Consider the following 24,355-nt stretch of genomic DNA (forward strand, 5'->3'; position numbering starts at 1 on the left):
GATAACATCAGGACAACCCTGGAGCCCCAAGATGGCACAGCTACGAGACAGAAACAATTTGGTTTCCTCGGTTACAGCCTGGAGCAGAGCCATCCAGGAGCGCGGCTCAGCTAGGAAATCTACACTGGGCTTTGTGTGAGCAGGAAATCAAGGTTTGTTGGGTTAAGCTCCCAAGATTTTGGGGTTTCTTTGCTATGACAGACAGGCTCGACGATCTAAGAAAGACAAGCTATTTGAGTTAGAACTGGGTGTTCCTTGTAGACCAAAGATTATCATTATTTTTTAAGTAAGCTCTACACCCAACATGGGCTTGAACTCACAACCCCAAGATCAAGGGTCTCGTGTTCCACCAACAGAGCCAGCCAGGCACTCCTCAAAGATTCTTATTTAAATGATCAGAGAAGGACCTATAAAGTCCAGATAACCATCTCAAAACTAGTTTTTGTTTGTCTGGTTTTGCTTTTATTTGCAAAGAGGCAATCAGGATTCTGCAAATTAAATCACTGTCCAGGAGTTACTTGCTTTCTGCCTGGTGACTTGGCTGTGCCATTGCCTTTGTGGTGGCTTTGATTTTAGACTGATGATTTGCTAGCCCTCAAGACATGTCACCTGGTTTCTGGTCCCTGGTTCTTTCTCTGTCTTGGCTCTTTCTGAACGGAACTGGCTCTAAGGTTCTGATTTCCCTTGTATAAACATCATGACTAAATGCCCTCCTGGTCCTGCTGCCCTGCTGTCCCTAAGGGGAACTCTCAGCCAACCCCATATGGCTGGGTATTCCCCAGTTCTGGAAGCTTCCAAAGGCACAGGTTCCGGTCAGAGCTCCTTTGGTAACTAGGAGCAGAGATGCACTCAGTCTTGCTCAAAGGAAAAGGGAGATTGTTGAAGGGATGCAGAAAGTCTCCCAGAGGAAATGGGATGGGAAGCTATCAGAAACCAAGGAAGCCACACTCTGCTTATGATGCTATGGCTTTCCTTTAAACAGTTCTTAATGCATTCACAATCTCTGCGCCCTTCCTTCAGACAGTGCACTGTTCACCAGATGAATAGTGGTACCATGTTTGGCACAGAGGACAATAGTGGAGGACGAGACAGTTGGGTACGCTCCTCTCATGGATCTAACACTCTAGTAAGCAAACAAATACACACGCACAAAATATTACAGACTTTTGAACTATCAAGGGCATAAGTATGGACTATACCAAAGAAAAGCAGTGGCTCTCCTGCCGAGAATTGAAGGAAGTCCTCGCTGAAGAGATGATTTGTCAGCCTGGACCTGAAGGATGAGAAAGGGCCAGTCATATAAAGAGATAGGAGAGATTTCAAGCAATGGGAACAGCAGGTGCAAAGGCCCTGAGGTGGAAATGTGTTTGGCTGGGTCAAGGAAGTGAAAAGAGAAGACACATGACGAGAGGGTAGGCAGCCAGGTGAAAAGTGACAGAATAAAGTTGGACCGGTTAGCAGGGTCTCCATAACGCAAGACCTTGGAGCCCATGGCAAAAATTTGGATTTTATGTACATACAGTGAGAAACCTTTGCAGGGTTGTCCTCTCTTTGCCATGTATGTGGCCCATTGTTGCTGCCCTGGTCCCAAGGCTTCCTTATATCTTTTCTGTCCTGTACCCTTTAGCCAACTAGCAATTGCTTTGTGTCTCTTTGTTAGAATTCCTGGCAGAGATCATCTGACTGGCTTAGTTTACCTTTTTTTCTTTTTAAGTTTATTTATTTATTTTGAGAGAGAGACGAGAGAGACAGAGCACACTAGTGGGGGAGGGGCAGAGAGAGAGGGAGAGAGAGAGGGAGAGAGAATCCCAAGCAGGCTCCACACCACCAGTGCAGAGCCCTGTGTGGGGCTTGAACCCACGAGCCCTGGGATCACGACCCGAGTCGAAGTCAAGAGCTGGATGCCTAACTGAGTGAGCCACCCGGGTGCCCCGCTTAGTTTACCTTTTTAAGTCAAGTCACAAATCCCAGGCTGCTGGCCACCCGACAAACAGATTGGCCGGCTGCAGATCTGGTATGATCTGTGATCCAGCCAGCTGTGTTCTGGGGCAAGGTCATGTCTAACTGATGATAATGTCCACATACTGGAGACTTGGGCAAAGCCAGCAATGATAGAAGCTCTTAGAGAAGTATTTCTGAAGATAAAATTTACGAAACTAGGATGTCACTGGGCACCTAACTTATTAAACTTCCAAAAAATATGTATCACATTGTATCTGAGCAGCACATGCTCCCCCCCCCCCAAAGGAACTGCAACTCTTCCTTTAGGTCTGACTGTAAATATCACATCCTCTTCCTTGACCGTCCATCAAAATTAGCACCCGCCCCCCCCCCCCCATATATTCCTTGGTATTCTTTGCACTATAGTTTCCCTTTATGACACAGATCACAGTTTTCCATGATGTTGATTTGTGCGCTCACTTGTCTGGTGCATGTTTCCCCCTCTGGATGGAGCATTCCACCAGGGCAGGGCTTGTACCTGTGAGGATTATGGCTGTTTTGGTACACAGTAGGTCCTCGATAGTAAGTGCTAGGTGAATGGGTGAATGAATGAATGAATGAATGCACGGGAGTGAGAGATCGTGTGGCCTGAGGAGTCACCAAAGATTTCGTGGAAGCAATGAGGCTTGATCTTGATCTTGAAGACTGGACAGAATTTGGAGAAGACAAGGACAGACAGTTCAGGCAGGAATAATACTCATCAGCAAAGCCCATGCACAGGCAGTAAGTGCGGTACGGCCAGGGCCGACTGTGGGCACTGATTAGAGCAGAGGGGTGTGTTGATAAGATCTGGAAAATCAGGGGCGCCTGGGTGGCTCAGTTGGTTCAGCACCCAACTTTGGCTCAGGTCATTATTTCACAGTCCATGTGTCCGAGCCCCACGTCGGGCTCTGTGCTGGCAGCTCAGAGCCTGGAGCCTGCTTTGGATTCTGTGTCTCCCTCTCTCTCTGTCCCTCACCTGCTCGCGCTCTGTCTCTCTCTCTCTCAAAAATAAATAAACGTTAAGAAAATTTTATAAGATCTGGAAAATCAAATTGTCTGTGTGGGAAAGGGCCTAAATAGGAAAGATAGAAATCTGAGAACTGGATTAAAACAATAGCTAACATGTGCATGGTGATTGTGTTTCAAGCACTTTTCTAAGTGTTTTATGAGTGTAAGCTCATCCAATCTTCACAGCACACCTGAGGAGTAAGTACTGTGTTTGTGGCCATTTTACAGACGGAGAGGCTGAGGCACAAGGCAATTACCCCGCCGAAGTTCTCACGGCTGATGAATGCAGAGTTGGGATTCAAACGGGCAGACGCAGCTGCAGCGTGTGTGGGTTTGAAGGTTATGCCAAGCCACCTCTCTGCTCTGGGAAGGTAGAGACAGAATTTGGCCAGAGATCAGCTCTGGGGGCCACAGAGCGTGACAGAGACACCCAGGGGTTCTGGTCTTGAGATTGGCCGGAGGATGCTGCGGGTCCAGAAATGAGCGGGCTGGGAAATGGAGCCGCATCTGGGGGAGAAGATGAGGGACTCAGTAAGGAGCAAGAGGTTTGAGAATCGTGGTCGGCAAGGCTTAGGCGGTGACTCTTTCCTACGCTTTGGAATCAGGCAGACACGGCTTCGAGCACCTGCTTTGCCGCAAGTTTCAACATCAACAATTCAACAAGAGTACCTATCTCAAAAGTGAGGATTAAAAGAGGCAAAAGAAGTGAAGTTCACAGCACACAGAGTGGGGGCCAGGGACCACGAATACTCCTCACGGGGTTGGCCGGGCTGGAAACTGCAAACTGCGAGTGGTAGTATTAGTCTTCATGTGATGTCAGCCACCTAGGTCTCTGAGGCCGCACGCGCCAAAGCCTTGCTGGGAGCAGACCTTAGATGGAACAGGATGTGGGAAAGGTGGGCAGGGGGTCCTTCCAGGGGGTCAGGGGCCTACGTCTCTCTTCCTGCTCTCTGGCCTTTGTACCTGTAGTTTGTACTTGGCCTCCAGAGCAGATGTCTGGCTAGTGAAGCCCCTGGGACCTTTCTCTCCGTCCCCATCTCCCCAGATGCCCTGTTTTTGATAAAGTCCTAGTTCCCGGGGCTCCGGGCTGCGGCTTGTTCTACTTCACAGGATTCGTCACCTGTTCACTCCATCCCGCAGATCCTTCCCTCTCCAAGGGTGCCTGAAGCCTCGAAGCCCAAAGCCAGGGATGAGACAATGGGACCTGAGTCACCTCTGCAGTGTTAGAGGACACCGGTCCCGTAGTTGAGACAGCTACCCTCCCCAGTGCGCCTTGCATCTTTCTGATTAAACCGAGGAAAGTGTCTTCCCTGGTGAGAGAATATCTCTAACATCTCTCTAACACTTTGGTTACATCCTTCCTACAAAGATCAGGCAGCAGCCGTCAGCTTAGAACGGGCAGCAGCTAGAGGATGGCGTGACTGCTTTGTTTTGATTGTGTCTATTTTCCCAGTTGGCATTTCCTTACGGCGAACAATTCCGGTTTTCCTTTCAAAGCGGTGACATAAAGTTCAACTATCAAATCTATTTATTGAAGTAAAACGAGTCGATGTAAAGAAAAACGGTCGACAGGTAACTGCCGATGTAGTATGTGCTTGTGAAAAACTTGACTTGGGTAGTGCTCGGATGGCTGGTCCAGAAAATCCTGGTAGACCAGGAGGTCGCTCACATGAGGGACTATCAATAGGCTGACTATCAATGTCGGTTCCGCTCGTTAGCATCTTACACACGTTCCCTCTTCAAGCCTCTGTTCCCTCACTTGCCAAAATGAGGATAGGAATTCCTACTGCACACGGGGTTGTTTTAAGGATTCAGTGAGATAATTTGATGTATGTGAGTGTAATTTGCATGAGATGACTCTTAAAAAAATTTTTTTTAATGTTTATTTATTTTTGAGAGAGACGAAGACAGACAAAGTGTGAGCAGGGGAGGAGCAGAGAGAGGGAGACACAGAATCCTAAGCAAGCTCCGAGCTGTCAGCATAGAGCCCGATGCGGGGCTCGAACTCACTAACTGTGAGATCATGACCTGAGCCGAAGTCAGATGCTCAACCGACTGAACCACCCAGGCACCCCTGCATGTGACGACTCTTAAGGGTTAAATGAAATGAGTTGTTGGGAGTCTGCGTTCTACAAATTCACCGCATGGGTGTGGGCCAGCGCCTCCCTCCCCAGGCCTTCTGTCCCATGGTAAAGTCTGGACAAGTCATGTAACCTCTCTTGCCTCAGTTTCCTCCTTGGGAAAAAATGGGGCTATTACTGGCAGGATTAAATAACCAAGTACGTGTCTGCTGCTAGATCACAGCCTGGCACGTGACAGCGTTAGGTAAGCGTGAGCTCTTGGGACCATCGAATGTGCCCTCTGCGGTGATCGCAGCCCTAGGTGGGAAGGCTCTCCGGAAGTGTGAGCATCTGGCGTGGGCCAAAAGCCCTCTAGGAAGCCAGTGTTGGCAGAGGTGACTTTGACCTCTCTTGCCTTTTGGTACGGAATATTCAAAATATTCAAATGTCCTTCCCCCGTGCCCTCAGGCCCTCCCCCCCCCCCATAGAACATCTATTTGGCTTCTGTCTTCCTGCAATGATGCTTTTGCTGTATCCCCCTCAACCCCCAAATTCATATGTTGAAGTCCTAGCTCTCCTTGTGATGGTATTTGCAGATGGAGCTATGGGGAGGTAATTAGGGCTCCATGGGGGGCGGGCTGTGCTGGGAATAGTGGCTACCTAAGAAGAAGAAGGAGAGAGAGAGAGAGAGAGAGACAGAGACAGAGCGAGAGAACTGCCACCTCCGAGCTGTGAAGACACAGTGAGAAGGGGCCACTTGCAAGCCAGAAGGAAAGCCCTCCGCAGCAGTGGCTCTTAGGCAACAGACTTGACAAGACAAAGGGCCCACAGTGACACCTGGCTGGATACAAAGAGGCTCTTTAAGCCACAGGCCCTATGCAGCTGACCAATGGGCTACTTGCAACCCACCTAAGATTACCAAAAAAAAGGGAAAGTTCTATCCGTCCCTCCCCCCCAACCCCACCCTCCCTGACTCTGCCCTGTGACTCTGGCCCGTCACCACCTCCTGCGGCAGGACGGCCTCTCCTGTGCTGTCCTGCCCGCTGCCCCCATCGTGGTGTATTCAATAAACGCTTCTCTCTTCTGTTCTGCTTTGGGCGAATCCTCGCCCGGCCCTCGCCACTGTCCTCCACCCAATCGGGACACCCCACAGTCACCAAGAACCAAATCTGCCGGCGCCCTGATCTTGGACTTCCCAGCCCAGAAGGATGAGCAGCAAATATCTGTTGTTTAAGCCTAACTCCTAAAACTAGGAGTTTTGTAAGAGCAGTGCACGTTGACTCAAATAGTGCTCACTCTGCTTGGAATACATCCAAAAATTAAAAACCTATGTATTGATTATTTACACATGACATTTTGTTTGAGCCTCACAACTCTGTGGAGAACACTCTACCATGTTCCATTGTACAGATGAGGAGACTGAGGCTTCAAGGTCAGGTGCACTCGCCCGGGGCCTAGAGCTCCTGGGTACCAGAGCCAGCTTGCTTGCCCCCAGCTAGCCTCCAGGGATTCAGGGGAGGGACTCGCCGACTCTGACACTGGTCGGGGGGAGCACCTTGCTGGCCTCAAGGGGTGACAGGGTGGTGGGGAGCCTTCCTGGTGGTTAGCGTGTGACGAGCAGAATTCAGCTTCTCACACAGAGGCGAGCCAGTCCCACGGCAGGCAGGGAGTTTGTGCAAGAAGTAGCCGGAAGAAACAGAACACGCCCAGCTTGGTTGGTTACAACAAGGCAAAACCTTTAATAACATGAGTGCTTATTACATTAGCTGCTTCAGGGCTCTGACATCTTTGATTTCTGGTCATGTTTTTCTAACACGTAAAGGTGAATGCCTCCCTCGGGGCCACCTGGGCGGTTGGGGTCCTGAGGATTCGTGTGAGTGGGCAATGGGGACAACTGCACGCGCCTGGGGAATCGGGGGTCCCCCTCCCCCCCAAGCCACCACCCGTGACTTTGAGTAAAGTCCTCTTCCAAGGAGGGAAGAATGTGGAGGTCCTTCCAGTAAAGAAGGAAGAGAGGAAAACATCTGGCACAGATACACAGAGAGAGAAATGACATCATGGGGTTGCCTTGAAAAGTGGGGGGGGGGGGCCTGGAGGGGGAGGGTTGGGAGTTGGGGGAGGGGGTTAGGACCCGGAGGGCCCCGGGCCAAGTTTGGGAGAGGGCTGAGTCCATTTGGTTTCATTCTTTGTAAAAAGTAATACCATCACGAGGACCATGCCATGCAACCTCCCGGCCACCTCTGTTCGCTGCCCCCGCGGCTGTGCTGGGGCGGAGGCCAGAGGGCAGAGTGGGCAGTTCAGACGGGCGTAGTGCGCCTGTTGGCCGGATTATTATGCAGCGACTCCTTGAACTCTTTGGGCGTGGAATTGTGGAACTGTAGAAAAGCGTGGTCCCGGTCGGAGTTGAGGAGGGTCCCCATGGTGATCTTTGAGGGGTCCCGGGAGAGGGTGAACATGGAGATGTCAGTGGAAGGGATGGTGTGGAAGCCTTTGCTGATGGGGGACAGGTCTCGGGATCTGGGCTCCGTGGAGCGCGAACTTGAGCGCCTCCGGAATCGATACCTGTAGGGCGGAAGGCGCGCAAAGGTGGATTTCTTCAGGAGCTCCGAGTGGGATTTGGCACGTAACTGCTGATGTTTTTCTATATAGATGTGCACAGCGACAACCCCCACGATTTCTGCGATGATGAAAGAGAAGGCCCCGAAATAAAAGGACCAGCCATAGGAGTAGCTTTTTTTGGAGTCACGCTGCCCGGGGTCTCCGGCATTGGCTGATATATAAACTATGATGCCGATGATGTTGCTTAACCCTAAAAGAAGGGAAAAGAGAAACACATCTTTCACACACCTCTGCGGTAACTTTGAGCCTTGAAATATTTATAGAAAGTGTGGAGGTGACAGGGAGACGGGTGAATGGATTTATGGCTGGGAAATCCCACCACGGGGTATGTCTCACGAGGTCCGTCTCTTGGGAAGTGAGGAATTCTGCTGCTCGGTCCCCGGTGGCCTGCGTTCAGCTATGGGATGCGCCCTAGTCCTGCAGCGAGCGCCGGCGAGCTCCAGAATGCATGCATTCTCCCTTACGAGCCATTCATTCCATCAAAACCTGATCTCTGGCGCTAAGTCATGAGGATGGCAGCATGAAGGAGGTACAGGTACCCGCCTCTGAATGCCTCACCGTGGGTAGGAGAGACTGACATGTAAATGCAATTAGAGCAAAATACAGTGAGGGCTCTATCAGAGACGCATGTAAAATGGTTCGGGAGCAAAGGGAGGCAGGACAGGTGCGCCCCTGGGGTTTGAAAACAAGGTGACATTGAATGGGGTTGAGCCAGGAGCTGAAAGGCTACTGACTACATAATGTGACAGAAGAAATCAAGAGTGACCTGCTAGGGTGTTAGCTTGGATGATGAGGTGACACCCTGAGCTAAAATGAGAGGCAGCAAAGAGAACAGGTTTAGAGAAGAGGAAAGATTGGAATGCACTGAGGCGGACGTGTTTATCGAGAGTCTAAATGCAGCTGTCCGGTGGACATAGATGGGTCTACACCTGCAGTTGGGGGACCCAACGAGTCCAAGGGGAAGGGACAGTAGCTTACTAAGTCTTTTTTATCTGCACCGGAGAAGGTAATGCTTTCAGTTAGCTGTCGGTTGAGCGTCAGGAATTGGGGAGCGCAAAGCCGATGTCCCCAGTAGGCATGGCCTGCAGACTTAGTGTCCCTAAGTGCCATCGGAGTAGCCCTGGAAATAGTCACTTAGAGATGAGCTGATTCTCTAGGGAGTGGTAAGAACAAACAACAGAACCTGAGGACCCAGGGGCTGTGATGATCTCTGACCACCTTCCTCACATTACTGTTCCAAAGGTTGAGTCTCTCTTTTTGTCTCTTCCGGGGTGTGATACCAACATTGACTCGGGGGAGTTGGTATATCGGCTGGCATCTCCTTGCCTCCAATTTTAGGGCGGGGCTAAATGGAGGCCCTCGTTACAGTTCCTAGCACAGCTGGTGAATAACCAGATCCAGCGGCCTCCTGTGCTCCCTTTCTGGTCCTTGACTGCTCCGTACTCTTCTTGTGGATCCCCAAGGTCTCCCCAGTGGTCCATCAACTAAAGGGTTAAAGCTGGGCACGGCAGGGGCCACGAGACTCTGCTCCAGTGCTGTTCTGACCTGCTGGTGCACGTGCATTGAGGGGAGTTAATATTGGATTATGATCTCTGGCCATTCATTCTCCATCTAGGACTTGCTTCAGGAAGGCGGGCTGGGGGGTCTGCTTCTGCCCCGTCTCCTCTTGCAGGCATGATCCTACGCAGGCATCCAGCAGGTAGGCAGCGAGTTCTAATCACTGAGCTATTTCTAAACATGGGCGTTGACACAGACAGCCCGTGTCAGGCTGCAGGAAACCACAGGATGAAAAACTCCTTCTCTTTCTGGAGTGTCAATTCGGCTTGAAGATTAGTGGGGAAGACACATTCTTTTATATTAAAATGAACATGGATATAATAAGGAGGAGAGAGCAGAATTCACATGAATTTTTAAGTGTAAATGGGAGACAGACTTCAAAGACATTTCAGCTCACTCAAGGCGCTTCTAGTGATGCCCCCCGAGTCCCCAGGGCCATGTTTTCTTTCTCCTCTGCTAGCAGGGAAATTCTGGTGGCAAAGTTTGGGAAGCCCCTCAAGGAAGCCTTTTTTGGGGGAGGGGGAGAAGTTCAAAGAAAGACCTGGATGTCAGACCAGGTTAAAGGAGGCAGGAAGCCAAGTGACTTGCCATTAACTTATAGGGCTCTTACCATGTGCCAGGCACTGTACAAAGTCTTAACATGCACCATCTCAGTTATTACAACCGACCTGCTCCTCCCTTGGGGAGTCTGGGTGGCACAGTTGGTTAAGCATCTGACTCTTGGTCTCAGCTTGGGTCACGATCTCACAGTTTTTGAGTTTGAGCCCCACATCAGGCTCTGAGCTGATGGCACAGAGCCTGCTTGGGATTCTGTCTCTCCTTCTCTGTGCCCCTCCCCGACTTGTGCGCACGCGTGCTCTCTCTCTCTCTCTCTCAAAATAAATAAATAAACTTAAAAAATTAAAAAAAATTAATCCTCTCTTAAAAGTTTATTTCTTTATTTTTTGGTAATCTCTACATCCAACGTGGGGTTAGAGCTCACGACCCTGAGATCAAGAGTTGCACACTCTTCCAGCTAAGCCAGCCAGGTGCCTCTAACCCTCTTTTACAGAAGAGGAAACTGAGGCACAGAGAAGATATGTAACTTTCCACGCTAACAGTGCTAGGAAATAGTAGAGGTGGGATTTGAACCCAGGACTGTGTTTTGGCCACAGCGCACTTAGATTTCAGTAACAAATTTTAGGAAGAACAAGATGTAGGTGGGCAATCACTTTCTCCCAACCACTAGACTGTCAACATCTTGAGGGCAGACCTAGGCTGGCTTTGTTCATGGCTTTGGCCCCATCTCCTAGCCCAGAGCCTGGCCATAGCCAAGAGTGTTTCCTGAATGACTAGGCACATTGAGTTGCCCGAGAATTAACAGGTGCAATGTATATACCAGCAGCTCCTATGTAGTAAGTGACTACTGTGTACTAGGTGCTATCCTAGGCATCTTACAAATACCAACTCATTTCAGCCTCTTAACAGCCTCAAGAAGTAGGGCCATCGTTACCCCCCACTTTTCAGATAAGGAAACTAAGTCACAGAGAGGTGAAGGGACTTGCCCAAGGTTACACAGCTGGGAAGTAGTAGAGCCAAGATTTGCACCCTGCAGCCTGGCTTCAGAGCCCATGCTCCTCCGTATTATGCACAGTGCCTGTCCCGTAGTAGGTGCTCAACAACAGGTTGTTGACTGCTTGCCTGAAACCTCAGATCCTAAGAAGAGCTGAGCAAAAAAGAGCCTTAGAGAGTGCCGAATCCTCTGACACTTCCATTTTATAGGTGGGAAAATGGAGGCATTTCAGCACTCCTTTGGGAGATGGGGGTGTCTAGGAATAGACCCCAAGCTTCTGGCTTCTCCTCAGGGCTTTCACCGCTGCCCCTCATGTTTCCCAGTCCCCATGTGTCCGATCCACCTGCCATCTTTCACAATACCCTTTGTGAGAAAGAAGTTGCTGGTGACACACTCTTCCCTGACAATCCCCTTGGGGGACAAAATAATGATCCTTCTCCCACACGGGAAACCCGAATGTCAGCACAATGCATTATCCACTGGGTCAGTCAGAGCCCAGCGGGTCCTGGACAGGCCGCAGATGACTAGAACGTGCCTCAAAGCCACACAAACTCCTGAGTTTGCCAGTTGCTACCGTCAGTCCACACAGAGCGTGGTCAGCTGACCACATCCCCATGGCAAGATGGCGGCTTTCTCTCTGGTCTGTTGCTGGATTTGGTGTGGTTCAACTTCCCCGTTTTCCTGTTTCCCAGGGCAAACAGTGGGGGAAGAATGGGGGCAAGGTCTAGGAGGGGGGCAGGGCGCTGGGTTTTAGACTTTGGAGCCATGTTGTTGCTGCTTTTCCAATACTAGAAAATAATATTGGGGGGCACCTGGCTGGCTCAGTCGGAAGAGCATGTGACTCTCGATCTCGGGGCTGTGAGTTCGAGCCCCACGTTATGTGTAGCGATGACTAAAAAAAATAAACTTAAAAAAGAAAAGAAAATAATATTGTGCTTTTTATGGTCAGCCTCTTTCCAACAACACTGAGACGTGGATACTATTACTATTTCCCATTTTACAGTCGAAGAAACCAGGGTATGGGGAGTCGGGGAGGTTCCCGAGGCTCACCCAGGTAGAGCCAGAATTAACGTCTAGAAGGAAAGCCCCCCCTTTACACACCATTTCTTCTTCTACTGTTCCCACCCTGCTAAATAGTCTGCCATCACTGGGCCAAGTTGGAAGGCCACCACCGGAGTTGAGTCCCCTTCCCCCACCCACCTTGTTCTATGCTTCTCTAAAGTATTCGTCCTGAGGGCACTGGATGAGGGGTGGGGTGGGAAGAGATGGAAGGGGGGGATGGAAACGCAGGGGTAAGAGAGGAAATGAGGCGGGTGGAGGAGGGATGGAAATGGGGGGGAGGAGAGAGAAGGCAGAGCATAGGGCCCCTTCCCGAACTGACTCATCCTTCTCGCCACCTTCTGGACAGGCCAGGTATTGGTTATGAGCTCTTCCCAGAGGGCATCCGGGGCTGCTGGCTTTGTACCTGGTTCCCGGAGACGCTTTGAACAATATGAGGATTTGAGCCCTTGGAAAGCCGTGACACGTCTCAAAGGGCCAGACGTGCCCAAGTGAACAGAAAGGCGGACCCCGTCAAAGCACACTGAACCAGTCCTTCAGGTCACACATTACATGCACCACACCTGCCCCCCACCCTACACGCAAGCATGACACTTGAACAACAGGGGAGTTAGGGGTGCTGACCTCCCGCACAGTCAAAAATCTGTGTTTAACTTTTGGTTTTCCCAAAACTTAACTACTAATTGCCTACTGTTGACGGGAAGCCTTACTGAGAACACGGTCAACAAACTTGTATTTTGTTTGTTCTATGTATTCTATACTGTATTCTTACAATGAAGTAAGCTAGGGAAAAGAAAATGCCATTAAAAAAATCATAGGGAAGACAAAAATACATTTCCACTACTGTATGCATTTACTGAAAATCCATTCCTCAGTGGACCCGCGCAGTTCAAACCCATGTCGTTCAAGGGTCACCATACATATGCTGTCTCACTAGTCAGCCCCTGTCCCCCTCTGAGCTGATCCTGCCACCCTAGTCTCCTGCCTTCCTATGATGCCACCCTCGTGTATCAGCATCTTTGGTTCTAAGTGAAGTCTGTGGCTCTTCATTCTTTTTTTTTTTTTTTTTTAATTTTGTTTCAGAGAGAGAGAGAGAGAGAGAGAGAGAGAGAGAGAGAGAGACAGGGAGAGCAGAGGAGAGGGGCAGAGGGAGGGAGAGAGAGAATCCCAAGCAGGTTCCACGCCCAGAGCAGAGCCTGGTGCGGGGCTCCATCCCACGACCCTGGGATCATGACCTGAGCAGAAGTCAAACTTGGAGGCTCACCTGACTGAGCCACCCAGGAGCCCCTGGCTTTTCATTCTTCACACGAGCGGAGTATTTTCTCGCTCTTGCCCTGGACGGAACCCTGAATAGCACTGCTCTGTCCTTGTGGGCCTGGCTGGGGGTTGGTGCCTGTGAGGACCTCGGGGCCGGGGCCGGAAGCTCACCTGCAGAGACGAAAAAGATGCCCGCGCTGAGGATGACATTGTGTCTGCTTCGGTGGAATTCGCTGGCCGCCACGCAGAGCCCGCCAAAGAAGAGCAGCGTGACGCTGAGGATGGGGAAGACACTGGAGGCCCTCACAGCTCCTGCGGAGAGAAGGGGAGAGGGTTCCACCTGCGTCCCCGCCAGCCCCGGGATCCACCCATCCCAGGCACAGGCGCCCCTGGGGAAAACAGCACCTGCGGAGGAGGACAGAGCCTGCATCTAACATGGGCGTGAGACCAGTACGGCCGCTCAGGGCTCTGTGCTCGGTGCTAACGCTCTCCAGTCGCCGTCCTGAAATTCTTAATCAGTCTGTCTTTGAATTGCGTTTTAGAAGTGAAGCCTGATGGGCCCACAGACATTGCACTAGGGGACTCGGAGCCTTGACTTGTGTCATCGTCTCTGTCTCCCACACCCCCTTCTCCTTGGGATGGGACCTTAGCTGCCGATTCTCCTGCCCCAACCAGTGATCACTGGCACCCTTCGTTCCTGGTGGGGGCTGGGCATGGACGGAGGAAGGGTCAGGGTTCGGTGCGAGCCCCAGGCACCTGCAAAGCTATGCATTCACCCCTCAGAGTGTCTCCATGCCCCTCGGGGTAGTGTGACATTAGGTAGGCAAATAAAAGACACTGTGACAGATCAAGAGAAAGAGAGAACAGAAAAGAAGAAAAAGCTTTTTTGCCTGTGTTTTGAAGGAGGAGCTGGGATCTTCCTTCACCCTGGACCATGCCAATTCTGTAGCCAGCCCTGCACCCAGAGTCTCTCCCGTCAGCTCACACGCTGTTGGCCAAAATGCAGAGCCTTTTCCCACTGCACACCTATCTTTGCCTATTCCTTGGTCTGGCAATATTCTCTTGATACCCACTTAGTCACCGAATGAACAAAGGAGTTTACTTATCCATGCAACAATGTTACTGTGTACCTACTGGATGCCAGGCGCTGTGCTGGGCCCTCAGGTACCACCAGTGGACATGTGCGGCCACCCCCAGGGCACAGGAGCTGCCCTTCAAAGTAGGGGCTGGCTGAGGGGCTGGAGCAGCTCCTGGAGGCCCCTGTGTTAACTCTTTAGTTGCTGGATCATGGAAAGGCCCTAAGGGAGGCCCCTTAGGCCTTGGGGAGGGGTCCTATGGTAAGGGTTCCAATATTTACCCAGCCAGTATAAGGGTATTTCCTGGTCTGTCCAGACCAGAATATACCAGTTGAATAAATTCCATGTTCACGGTGTACAAAAGAGTTAGGGTCCCAGGTCTCATGGGGCTTACAAGCCAGTTGAGTTGACAGTCAGACATGGCTATGTCATTTGCAGGCCCCAGCGCAAAATGAAAATGCAAGGTCTCTCGTTCCAACATTAAGCATTTCAAGATGGCGACTGGAGAGAATTGAACACCATGAGGCTCTTGGAAGGGCCGGGGATGGTGAGAAGTTGTAGGATTTAGGGTATATTTCTTTTGATCGATCGATTGATTGATTGATTGATTGATTTAGAGCAGGGGAGGGGCAGACAGAGAAGGAGAGAGAAAGAATCCCAAGCAGGCTCCAAGCTGTCCACGTGAAACCACATGTGGAGCTTGAACTTACAAACCCCGAGATCATGACCTGAGCCAAAACCAAGAGTCGGGTGCTAACCAACCGAGCCACCCAGGCGCCCCAGGATATGATCCTAAGGTGAAGCCACCAGAACTGGCAGTGCGTGGTGGGAGACACAGGAGCTGAAAACCGTGCCCATATTGGGTGCCATGCTGCTGAGCTCAGGGTGGTGCCCAAAATGCCTAGGGCATGTGCAGGTGCAGCAGTGGGGGGGGGGGGGTCACGGCAGGAAGGGTGTGAGTTCATTTTTGGCCTTGGGAAGTTCAAAGCTGAAGGTTCAAGGCTTTCAAGCCCCCATTCATGGTGACCCTACCCCTGCTGTTTCTCTTTGCTACTGCACGGAGGTGCTTATGTGCCAACTGCCAAACTCTTTCTACAACTTAATGTCATGTCACAAAAGTTTTCTGAAAGTCTGGTAGCTGATTTAGCCAAGGGGGCTGCCTGGGAAAGGCATTGGAGTAGACGTGGGGTGAGGGTGTGCGGGCACACAAGGGTGAGGTTCTCTTAATGAGAAGAAAATGAAAGAGTGTTTGCTTTTGCTTAAAGACAGCCACCCACATACCCAGCACTGGAGTCTGGGCAGACCCGGGGCCCCATAACAGCGTCCCTCCCAACACTCTGCTTCCATGGTGAGGTTTTGGGAGAGGCTGGATTCCCTGCTTCCTTTAGCCCCCAGTCGAGGGGTAGCCTGGGGAGGGGGGCTCTGGAGTCCCGGGTGGGCACATGAGCCTGGCTGCAGGCACAGCTCATTTATAACTTCTCAATATTGACACGTATGACTTATGGGCTTCCATTTGGACCCTCAGCCTGGGACCCCACAAATATCAGGGGTTGATCTGTCTCCAATGGCTTCAAGGGAAACTTGCGAACAAACCTTTAAAGCATTCGTTCGCATTGTGTATTGGCAGGAATTGCGCAAATATTCAATGTGATGAGTTTAATTGATTGAAAGAGCCTTTAAATTAAAAAAAAAATTTCAAAGCATGATTAAATTATGATCATGCACAAAGGAGACAATCTGAACGTTTCACGCTCTTGAATTGTGTTGCTTATAAAGGTGCAACTTTGCAAGGTGGCTGCGGTAACGACGTGGCAACCAGCTGGTGGCCAGACTCACTCTTTACCCACAAACGAGACACAGGGTTGCAGGTGTCTGCCTCAGGACGTCGCCTCTGTGATTTAGTCTACTTTCATTTTAGCTCTATGGACACAAGGGGGCTTCAAACAAAAACGTTTTACTGTCTTCCTCCCCTACTTACTTCTTTCCTCTACTGTTCTTCCTCCCCAAACTATCTAGGGGTAAGTTGAGGTTGGAGACCCCTGCAGGAGCGCGCCCCTGGCTCCGTGTGGTGGGGTCGGGGATTCCAAAATTCCCAGCGGGACATTCGTGTACTCGTAAAGGCCTCTCCTTAACCTCAGCCTGATTCTGATTACCCACCAGTGACGTGTGGGTAGACCGTGGGATGGGGGCAAGGACCCTCACCTTTTTAGGGGGAGCAAAATACTCTGTTGGAAAAGCAATCCACCTCTGGGAAGAACTTAAATCAGTTTTGCAAGTTGTGAAATAGAAGTTATAGCTGTGTTTCACCTCCAGCAGGGCAAACATCACCATGTTGCATTAAAGCAGGAAAGAAAAACAAAGAAAAACCATGCGTACTCAGTAAAATCCCCCTGGAGATGACACTAAGGTCATTCTTCTGAGGAGGTCCGTGTACGAAGCAACATCTCTACATGTGGCCTGTAGTCCCCATACCAAATTTTTCTGCTGCTTGTACAAATTCCCGTAGGCATTTGGATAAATCCTACTAGATGCATAAGGACCGCAAACAGAGAAATGGTATGTTTACATTTTAAAAATCATCTTAAAAACAACTATTTCTTAATCGACGCCACTATCCCTTACATTGTAATGTGGTTCAAGGCTCATATAGAGACTTACAGTCCGTCTGAAGACTAACAGGTGTGAGTAGGGCTAAAAATGGTTGAAATTGAAACACCATTCTTCTTGAGCTACGAGTTACAAACATACTCTGAATAGGACAATTTATTGAAGTTTTTATTATTTTATTTTATTTTTAAAGTTTATTTTTGCGAGAGAGAGAGAGAGAGAGAGAGAGAGAGAGAGAGAAAGCAGGGGAGAGAAAGAGAGAGACAGAGAGGGAGACAGAAAATCTGAAGCAGGCTCTGTGTGGACAGTGGAGAGCCCTGCTCAGGGGTCGAACTCCTGAACCTCGAGATCAGGCCCTGATCCCAAGTTGGACACTTAACCGACTGACCCGTCTAGGTGCCCCTCTTGAAGTTTTTATTTGTAATAGCCATAAAAAAAAAAACAACACCCCTTACTTTTAACATTCCCTAACAGTAAATTTAGTCAATGCCTTTGAAATTCCCTTTTGTCTGAACTTGACACACATTTTGTTGAAGAAGTTACATTTAGATTATGTTAAGCCCCAAGTTCTCTCTGTGCCTAGATCAATGTCAGGCCCCTATCTGCAGCTGGACTTTGCTATGCTTGTCTCGTGCGACAGAAAAGAGAGAGCCCACATTGCTTCATCATTCCAAGGTGAGCCCTGGGCTGAGGGTAACGTGTGTGAGCTCAGTTAAATTTCTTGAGCCTGTCACGTAGATGACATTATCATCTCCATATCCGACTAGATAAAGACGGCTGAGAGATGGAAAGGTTAAGCAATTTGACCCAGGTTTAATCCAGCCAGTAGGGAGTCAGACAAGGGTAAAAGCCCAGACCAACCAGAACCCAGAAACCTCACACCAAGCCATCATCTCTTCTGCCCCTCACGTGCTGCCTTTGTGACAGTCCCGCGTCAGATCCAGATTACTGATCTCGGGACAACCCCAGCCCAGATGCTGGCCCTGCCCCAATAGGATGGAAACTGCAGAGAGTGAACTTGGATTTACATCTATTCTCCCAGGGCTTGCTCCTTAGGACCGTGCCCATTAATACCTCAACTCAACTCTCTCAGGAAGGCAAAAACTTGTGTTCTAGTTGAAGAAAATTCCTTAGATTTTCTCCTAAGCAGACTAAAAAGAACCTTTCAGTTTTGACTCACCTACTTTTCCCCTTTCTATTTCTGGTTTATTGACATTAAAGAGACTTAGATATCAGAATCGCTTGAATGTCTCTGTCTAGTAGCAAAGGTCCCAGAAGCTCCTTTGGAGTATCCATTTCCAGGGGTGAGCATTGAGGAGCCTCAGGGGCAGCCGGGTGACTGCAGGGCCACCCTCCCCTCCCTGTCCCCCCCACCCTGGGGGAGACCCCAGAAGTGGAAACTTACGCAGGAGGTACTCTGCTGTGTCTTGTTCATAGTCTGCGTCTTCAGGGAAGTGATCGATTTTCTTGCACACTCCTCGGAAAGCCCCTGTGGAAACAAATGTGGGCCTGAGCTGGGGGAGGAGCCAGAGCCCCTGGGGTGAGCCTGGGTCCTCACCCCTACGGTGAAGATCCTTCCATGGTTGTTGCTGGCTGTGCATATTGTTGGCCCGTCAGCATCTGTCTGGGACACAAAAGAGAGACAAGTAGAGGAGGAAAAAAAAAAAGAAGCAGAAGACTTAACTTTTTTGCCTCCTAGATTTTTTGCATGATGTTGAGATCTATTGGGAAGGGCAAATAGCTATGAAACATAATCATTCATTATGAGGACTGCTTTATCTATCCCCCCCCCCCCCCCGCCACACACACAAATGGAGAGGAAAAAAAGAAGGAAATGGAGTTTGTGTGTATTAATTTTCTGTTTTATCGATGAGGAAACGGGCCTAAGAATTTTGCTTGAGCTCACATGGTAAATAGGGGAGCCAGCATTCCAATCATGATCTGCTGACTCCCAGGTGTCTATCCTGGGCGTAGCTTCAGGAATAGCACACTGCCCCTGATCCTGCTCATATCTGACACGGGACTATCCCCTCACTCCTTCTCCTACCCTGAGTCATAGTCTGCTGTGCTTGGCTGTGTGGCCCACGCCTTCAGGAGACACAGAATGTACAGGTTTCTTGCAGAAACTGTCAGCATTTGCTTCCTTTTTTCTCTTCAAGATCAGTTTATAAAAAATGTTTATTTGAGACAGAAAGAGAGTGGGGGAGGAGCAAAAGAGAGAGAGAGAGAGACAGAGACAGAGACAGAGAATCCCAAGCAGGCTCTGTGCTGTCAGTGCAGAGCCCGACCTCACGAACCCCTGAGATCATGACCTGAGCAGAAATCAAGAGTTGAACACTTAACGGTGCCACCCAGGTGCCCCTAATATCAGTTTGACTTAAATCATTTTGGGTATTTGATAGTCATTGTGGGTGTTTGTTAACTAGGCAATTAACCAATCTCTGGGGCAGCTAATGGCTGCGCCAGTTCTTATAAATGACAGCAATTTCTGAACTCCTCACCTTAACCCAGCAGGACATTATGCATCATTGTTCTCATCCCAGCCTGAGAAGGTGGCATGGAGGGGAGGGGCAGTGTGATGTCATGGAGAGTAGACAAGGTTTTGGATCACACAGATCTGGCCTTATACTGCAGCACAGTTACTATAAGGATTAAATAAAGTATGTGAAGTGGAGATAATTTTTGCAAAACTCCAGGCGTGCCATCATAACAGCTAGTGCTTATTCAATGCTTCCAGTGGACCAAGCACAGAGCTGAAACCTGACATCCCTTCTCTCAGTGACTCTTGTCCACCTCCCTGGGAGGTAGGGGCTATTAATCCTGACATTTGATGATGAGGCAACCCAGATCACAGAGGAGACTGAGGTGTCACAGCTGGAGAGGAGAAGAGTCGATATTGGAATCCAAGCCTCAAAGCCTGTGGTTTTCACCATTAGACTATGAAAGGTAGCCATTATTATTATGTCGATTATTATCTTGTAATAATGAGTGTCATGCACTTAACCCCTGCTACAAGTAGGCTCCGAGCCAGAAGCATTTCCCAACAAATGTGATGCGATATGCAGAACATCTCCTTGGTTCTGATTCTCTGCTCACCAGGCAAAGGGTGGACACAGAACCAAGGAGAGGGTCCTGGAGAGGAGACTTGCAGATTAAAGGAAATTCTTGGAAGAAACACAAAGTCATAGCTTCTTCCCTGATATTGAAAGAAAAAGCCTTCATTTTTTTTTCTTGTTCAGACTGTGTAAAAATTTTTGAATATTTATTTGAGAGAGAGAGAGAGAGAGAGAGAGAGAGAGAATGGGGGAGAAGAGCAGAGAGAGGGAGAGAGAGAGGATCTTAAGCAGGCTCCACAGTCAGTGCAGAGCCCAACGTGGGGCTCGATCTCAGGACCACAAGATCATGACCTGAGCCGAAATCAAGAGTCGCATGGTTAACCGAATGAGCCACCCAGGCGCTCCTTTTTTTGTTGTTTAGATTTTAGAGTTCCATTCGCATATTCCTGTTAGTTTGTAAACCCCATTCCCTTCCAGCTAGTTGAATAATAAGTCATAGGAAGTCACACACGCTGAGCCCATGTCATGTACTGGGTGATAACCTAATTCCTTTACATGTTTTATCCTTATTAGCTCTCAAAACTGCCTTATGAAGTACCTGGCATTTTGATCCCCTTTTACAGGCGAGAACACAAAGGCTTAGGAAAGTGAATGATTTCGTCAAGGCACACAGCCATAAATGGCATTCTCATAAGTGGCATGCTTGAATGGAAGTCTGCCTGACTCCAAATTTAAAAATTTTTAAATGTTTTTTTATTTTTGAGAGAGAGAGAGAGAGAGAGAGAGAGAGAGAGTGAGTGGGGAGGAGCACAGAGAGGGAGACACAGAATCTGAAGCAGGTTCCAGGCTCTGAGCTGTCGGCACAGAGCCTGATGTGGGGCTCGAGCTCACAAATGGTGAGATCGTGACCTGAGCTGAAACTAGGAGTCGGCCACTCAACCAACGGAGCCCCCCAGGTGCCCCTCCAAAGCCAGAGTCCTAACCACTGTTGTGAACTGCACTCTCTTCCACACATTGAGAGTTGCCAGCAACATCCTGGGCCAGGTGGCTTTATGATAATTTTGTGGTCTATCCACAGCCACCAATTGTGGAAATGAATCGGACCAGTGAGTGATTTTTTCCACCAACCATGTTTTTTTGCCCCATAATCTACGCTGGGGACCACCGAGCAAGGCAAAGGTGGTGGTTGTAGAACCGCCTACTGTTAGTTGTTTGACAGGCACCACAAAGGCTTTGATAGGAAGAAATGTTGGAGCTGAGAACGAAATGTGGACGTTACTGAGACAGACCCGTTGGATGCACGTGGGAATAAAGAGCTCAGCGCACGTCTGCACCTGCTTGCGAACCGGGCCTTACCCAAGGTGGTTCACACCTGGAAACTAGAGCTTAGAGCCAGCAAACACCGGAAGCTCCCGGAGAAACAGTCCCCGGTATTTAGGGTCTCAAGCCACCCACCACCTGTTCTTGCACAGCCCATGAGCTAAGAATGGTTTTTGCATATTTAGATGGCTGGAAAAAAAAAAAAAACCCCGAAGAATATTGTTTCATGACATGCAAAAAACTACATGAAATTCAAATTTCAGTGTCTGCAAATAAGATTGTATTGAAGCACAACCGTGCCTGTTTGTTTACGGCTTCCACGCTATGATGGCAGAGCCGCGGAGTTGTGGCAGAAACAGCAAAGCCAAAAAATATTTACTATCTGGCTGGGGAAGGTCTTGCTGATCTGTGGTCTGAAGATCCCTGTCCGGTGAGAGAACACAAAAAGAGGAGTCTGGGCCTTCCGGGGACTCTCGGAGGACATAATCCGAGCTGGTTCTTCTGAAGGGGATAACATCTAGGGCAAATCTGGGTCACGGAATGTTCTGTTTGGTGTTTTTGCCTGGTTTGTTTTATTTTTTACCTGCGGTAGTTTAATGCCTATTTTGATGTATTTTTTTTTAAGTTCAATATGTTGCTGCAATTTAAAATTCAGGATATGTCACATGAAAGCCTCATTTACAGCTTCTGTTAAAAAAATGGGGATCTCTGTCCCACATCTCCATGTGAAAATACTCCCCTGCACCTGGGGAGTCGGCCGCCCCCTGGAGACCGGTGCGAACTTTCCAGCTGGCCAGATTCCCCACCTGGCTCTCTGGCACTTGAGCTACCTGTGGCGAATTACCTCCCCCAGCCTCAGTTTCTTCCTCTGTAGAATGACGACAGCAACAATAATGTCGTGGGGGTTGTCATGAGAATGAACGGAGCCTCTAACAGCAGACAGAGCGTCGGCTGGTATTCTCAGCACATACTCTTTTAATCGGGCAATGACGTAAACCACTTAGCACAGCTCCTGGCACATAGTAAGAGCTCAATAAATTATAGCTATTACTACCATTGGTTTTGGTAGGTATTTTAGGACCAGAAGAGACACATTGGTGCCAGGTTGAGATTTAAAAAAACAATCTAAAACGAAAGGGAATCAAGAATTTCCCTGAGGAAGACTCCACGCTGAAAAGGAAGCTGCTGCCATCACGACTCATCAAAAAGTGAACTTGGCTGTTCATGCAAAGAGCACATTGCCAGCTCCCTGAAATAACCACTGTTTAGCATTGCTGTATATTTCCTTCCAGACTTTTTCCCCCCCTCCATGCTTTCACACACAAATGGTTTTATAAAATTGAGATCATGATGTTCTTCTCACTTACATTTTTCTCAGGAGTATTTCCCCCTATCAGTAAATCTAAGAAAAACAGGATGGGTTGGACTTGCCCACGAACCGCAGAGGGTGGAACCAAGAGAGACGTTGAAAGCATCTTCCCTGCAAGGATGAGGCAGGACACAGGGACAAGCACTCACCCAGCACAGTTTTAGCCAAGGCCCTGGGGCAGAGGGAAGCAGAAAGCAGGAATGTGGTAAACTGGGAGGAGGATCGGTGGTGGGAGGTGATCTGGGCGCAGATCCGGTGGTTACAGGGGAGAGGCAATGTGCACGCAGGGTAGGGCAGGTGTGAGACCTAGGCTGTGAGAACCCACAGACCGCAGGACCCCGGGAAGAGGTCTGGAATGGAAGAGAGAACCAAGGTAGATTTCCTGGCGTGTCAAAGTGAATCAGTTGCAGAGACTGGCTTTCTGGTGAAAACAAGCCTCATCCTGGGCAGAAGAGAATCTGCTGATGGTTCATCTCTGGCTCAGCCGATGGAAAAACACGTCTTCCGTAAGAGGAAGGGGACTTTCTTTCAACCAACAAGCCTTCTTAAAGGTCAGACCCTAGAAATATTCCCAGTAAAATAAAAAATGAGGTAAGAACGCCCACCATCGCTTCTGTTATTTACCACGGTTCTACAAGTTCTAGTGCAAGAAGAAATAAAGCAGAATTGAGAGTAACAGGCAATAGAAAAAAATAGGACAAAATTATCATTTTTTTTCCAGGTGAGAGAATAGTCTGCTTAGAAAGCTCGAGGCAATTTGCTGGACAAAATATTAGTATGAATGAAAGAGCTCAGTCAGGTGGCTTCTTCTAAGCTATTAAACCACATAAGAAAGAAGTAATAATTAAGTCATTGTGGCACCGATGTTTGAAGAGTAACATTGATCAGAATATTTGTCAATGCAGAGAAATATTACAAGGAAAGCAAGAAGCAGTCCATTATCCCATGCTCAGATAATCACCGTTAACTGAAAAGAATAGAGGTATTCAGGGGTGCCTGGATGGCTCAGTTGGTTAAGTGTCTGACTCTTGATTTCAGCTCAGGTCATGATCTCACGGTTTGTGAGATTGAGCCCCACATCAGGCTCTGTGCTGACAGCATGAAGCCTGCTTGGGATTCTCTCTCTCTTTCTCTGTCTGTCTCTCCCTGGCTTGTGCTCGCTCGCTCTCTCTCAAAATAAGTGAATAAACTTAAAAAAATGGAGGTATTCATAGTTGGAAAATTCAGACAGTATATATCAAAAGACATAAGATTAAAAGTGAAAGCATTTCCGTAACTCCCCCCCCCCCAAATTCTGTCACCTGATAGCTCAGTAGGGCGACTTCTGTTGACCAAATGTTGAGTGAAATCATGTCTATGCTGAGATCTGAAGGGTAATTAAAAGTTCAACGGAAGAAGGGAGGTGTGTTGTCCCAGTCAGAGTGCAATAGCGTGCGTGTTATCGAGAGGGAGAGGAAAACTCGTTTGGGAACTCAGAGTAACTGAGGGTGTTTAGAGCAGCAGTGGTGGTTGGTCTGAAAGACAGTTCCAGTGGTTCCCGGTGGGTGGCAGAAAGGTGGTGGGAACCTGGGATAGGGCAGGTATGACATCTGGGCTGTGACGATTGGTCACTTCAAACTTTGTCCCCCCCCCCTTCCTAGGAATTCACTAGTGGCCAAGGCAGAAGATTCTGGTTCTAGGAACGTACATTCTCACTGGGGACAGAGTCTCCAGACTACATAGATGAACAAGGTCCCTGTGCTTTGAAGGAAACAGAACAGGATGATGTCATTGTGACTAGGCATGGGGTGGGGGCAGACGGTGAGCAATTTGGGGCAGTGTGGTGGTGGTTG

At 49.1% G+C, this 24,355-nt stretch overlaps 1 protein-coding gene across 2 annotated transcripts in view; it reads right to left on the reverse strand.

The window, feature by feature from the left end:
- Positions 1-6,765: 6,765 nt before the first annotated feature.
- CACNG3 (calcium voltage-gated channel auxiliary subunit gamma 3) overlaps positions 6,766-24,355 on the reverse strand; it is an 85,750-nt gene continuing 68,160 nt past the window's right edge. The window contains exons 2-5 of one of the 2 annotated variants that reach the window (XM_040458746.1): positions 18,337-18,402; positions 18,184-18,267; positions 13,267-13,407; positions 6,766-7,860 (exon numbers count right to left, since the gene is read on the reverse strand). In XM_040458746.1, the coding sequence (XP_040314680.1) occupies positions 7,349-7,860; positions 13,267-13,407; positions 18,184-18,267; positions 18,337-18,379 (780 nt within the window). In that variant the 5' untranslated portion in view covers positions 18,380-18,402 and the 3' untranslated portion in view covers positions 6,766-7,348. The remainder of the gene's footprint in view (positions 7,861-13,266; positions 13,408-18,183; positions 18,268-18,336; positions 18,403-24,355) is intronic. The other variant, XM_040458745.1, reaches the window with a different exon arrangement.

The sequence above is a fragment of the Herpailurus yagouaroundi genome, unplaced genomic scaffold (assembly GCF_014898765.1).
Source record: "Herpailurus yagouaroundi ecotype Mexico unplaced genomic scaffold, PumYag 222, whole genome shotgun sequence".
NCBI classification, from domain to species: Eukaryota; Metazoa; Chordata; class Mammalia; order Carnivora; family Felidae; genus Herpailurus; species Herpailurus yagouaroundi.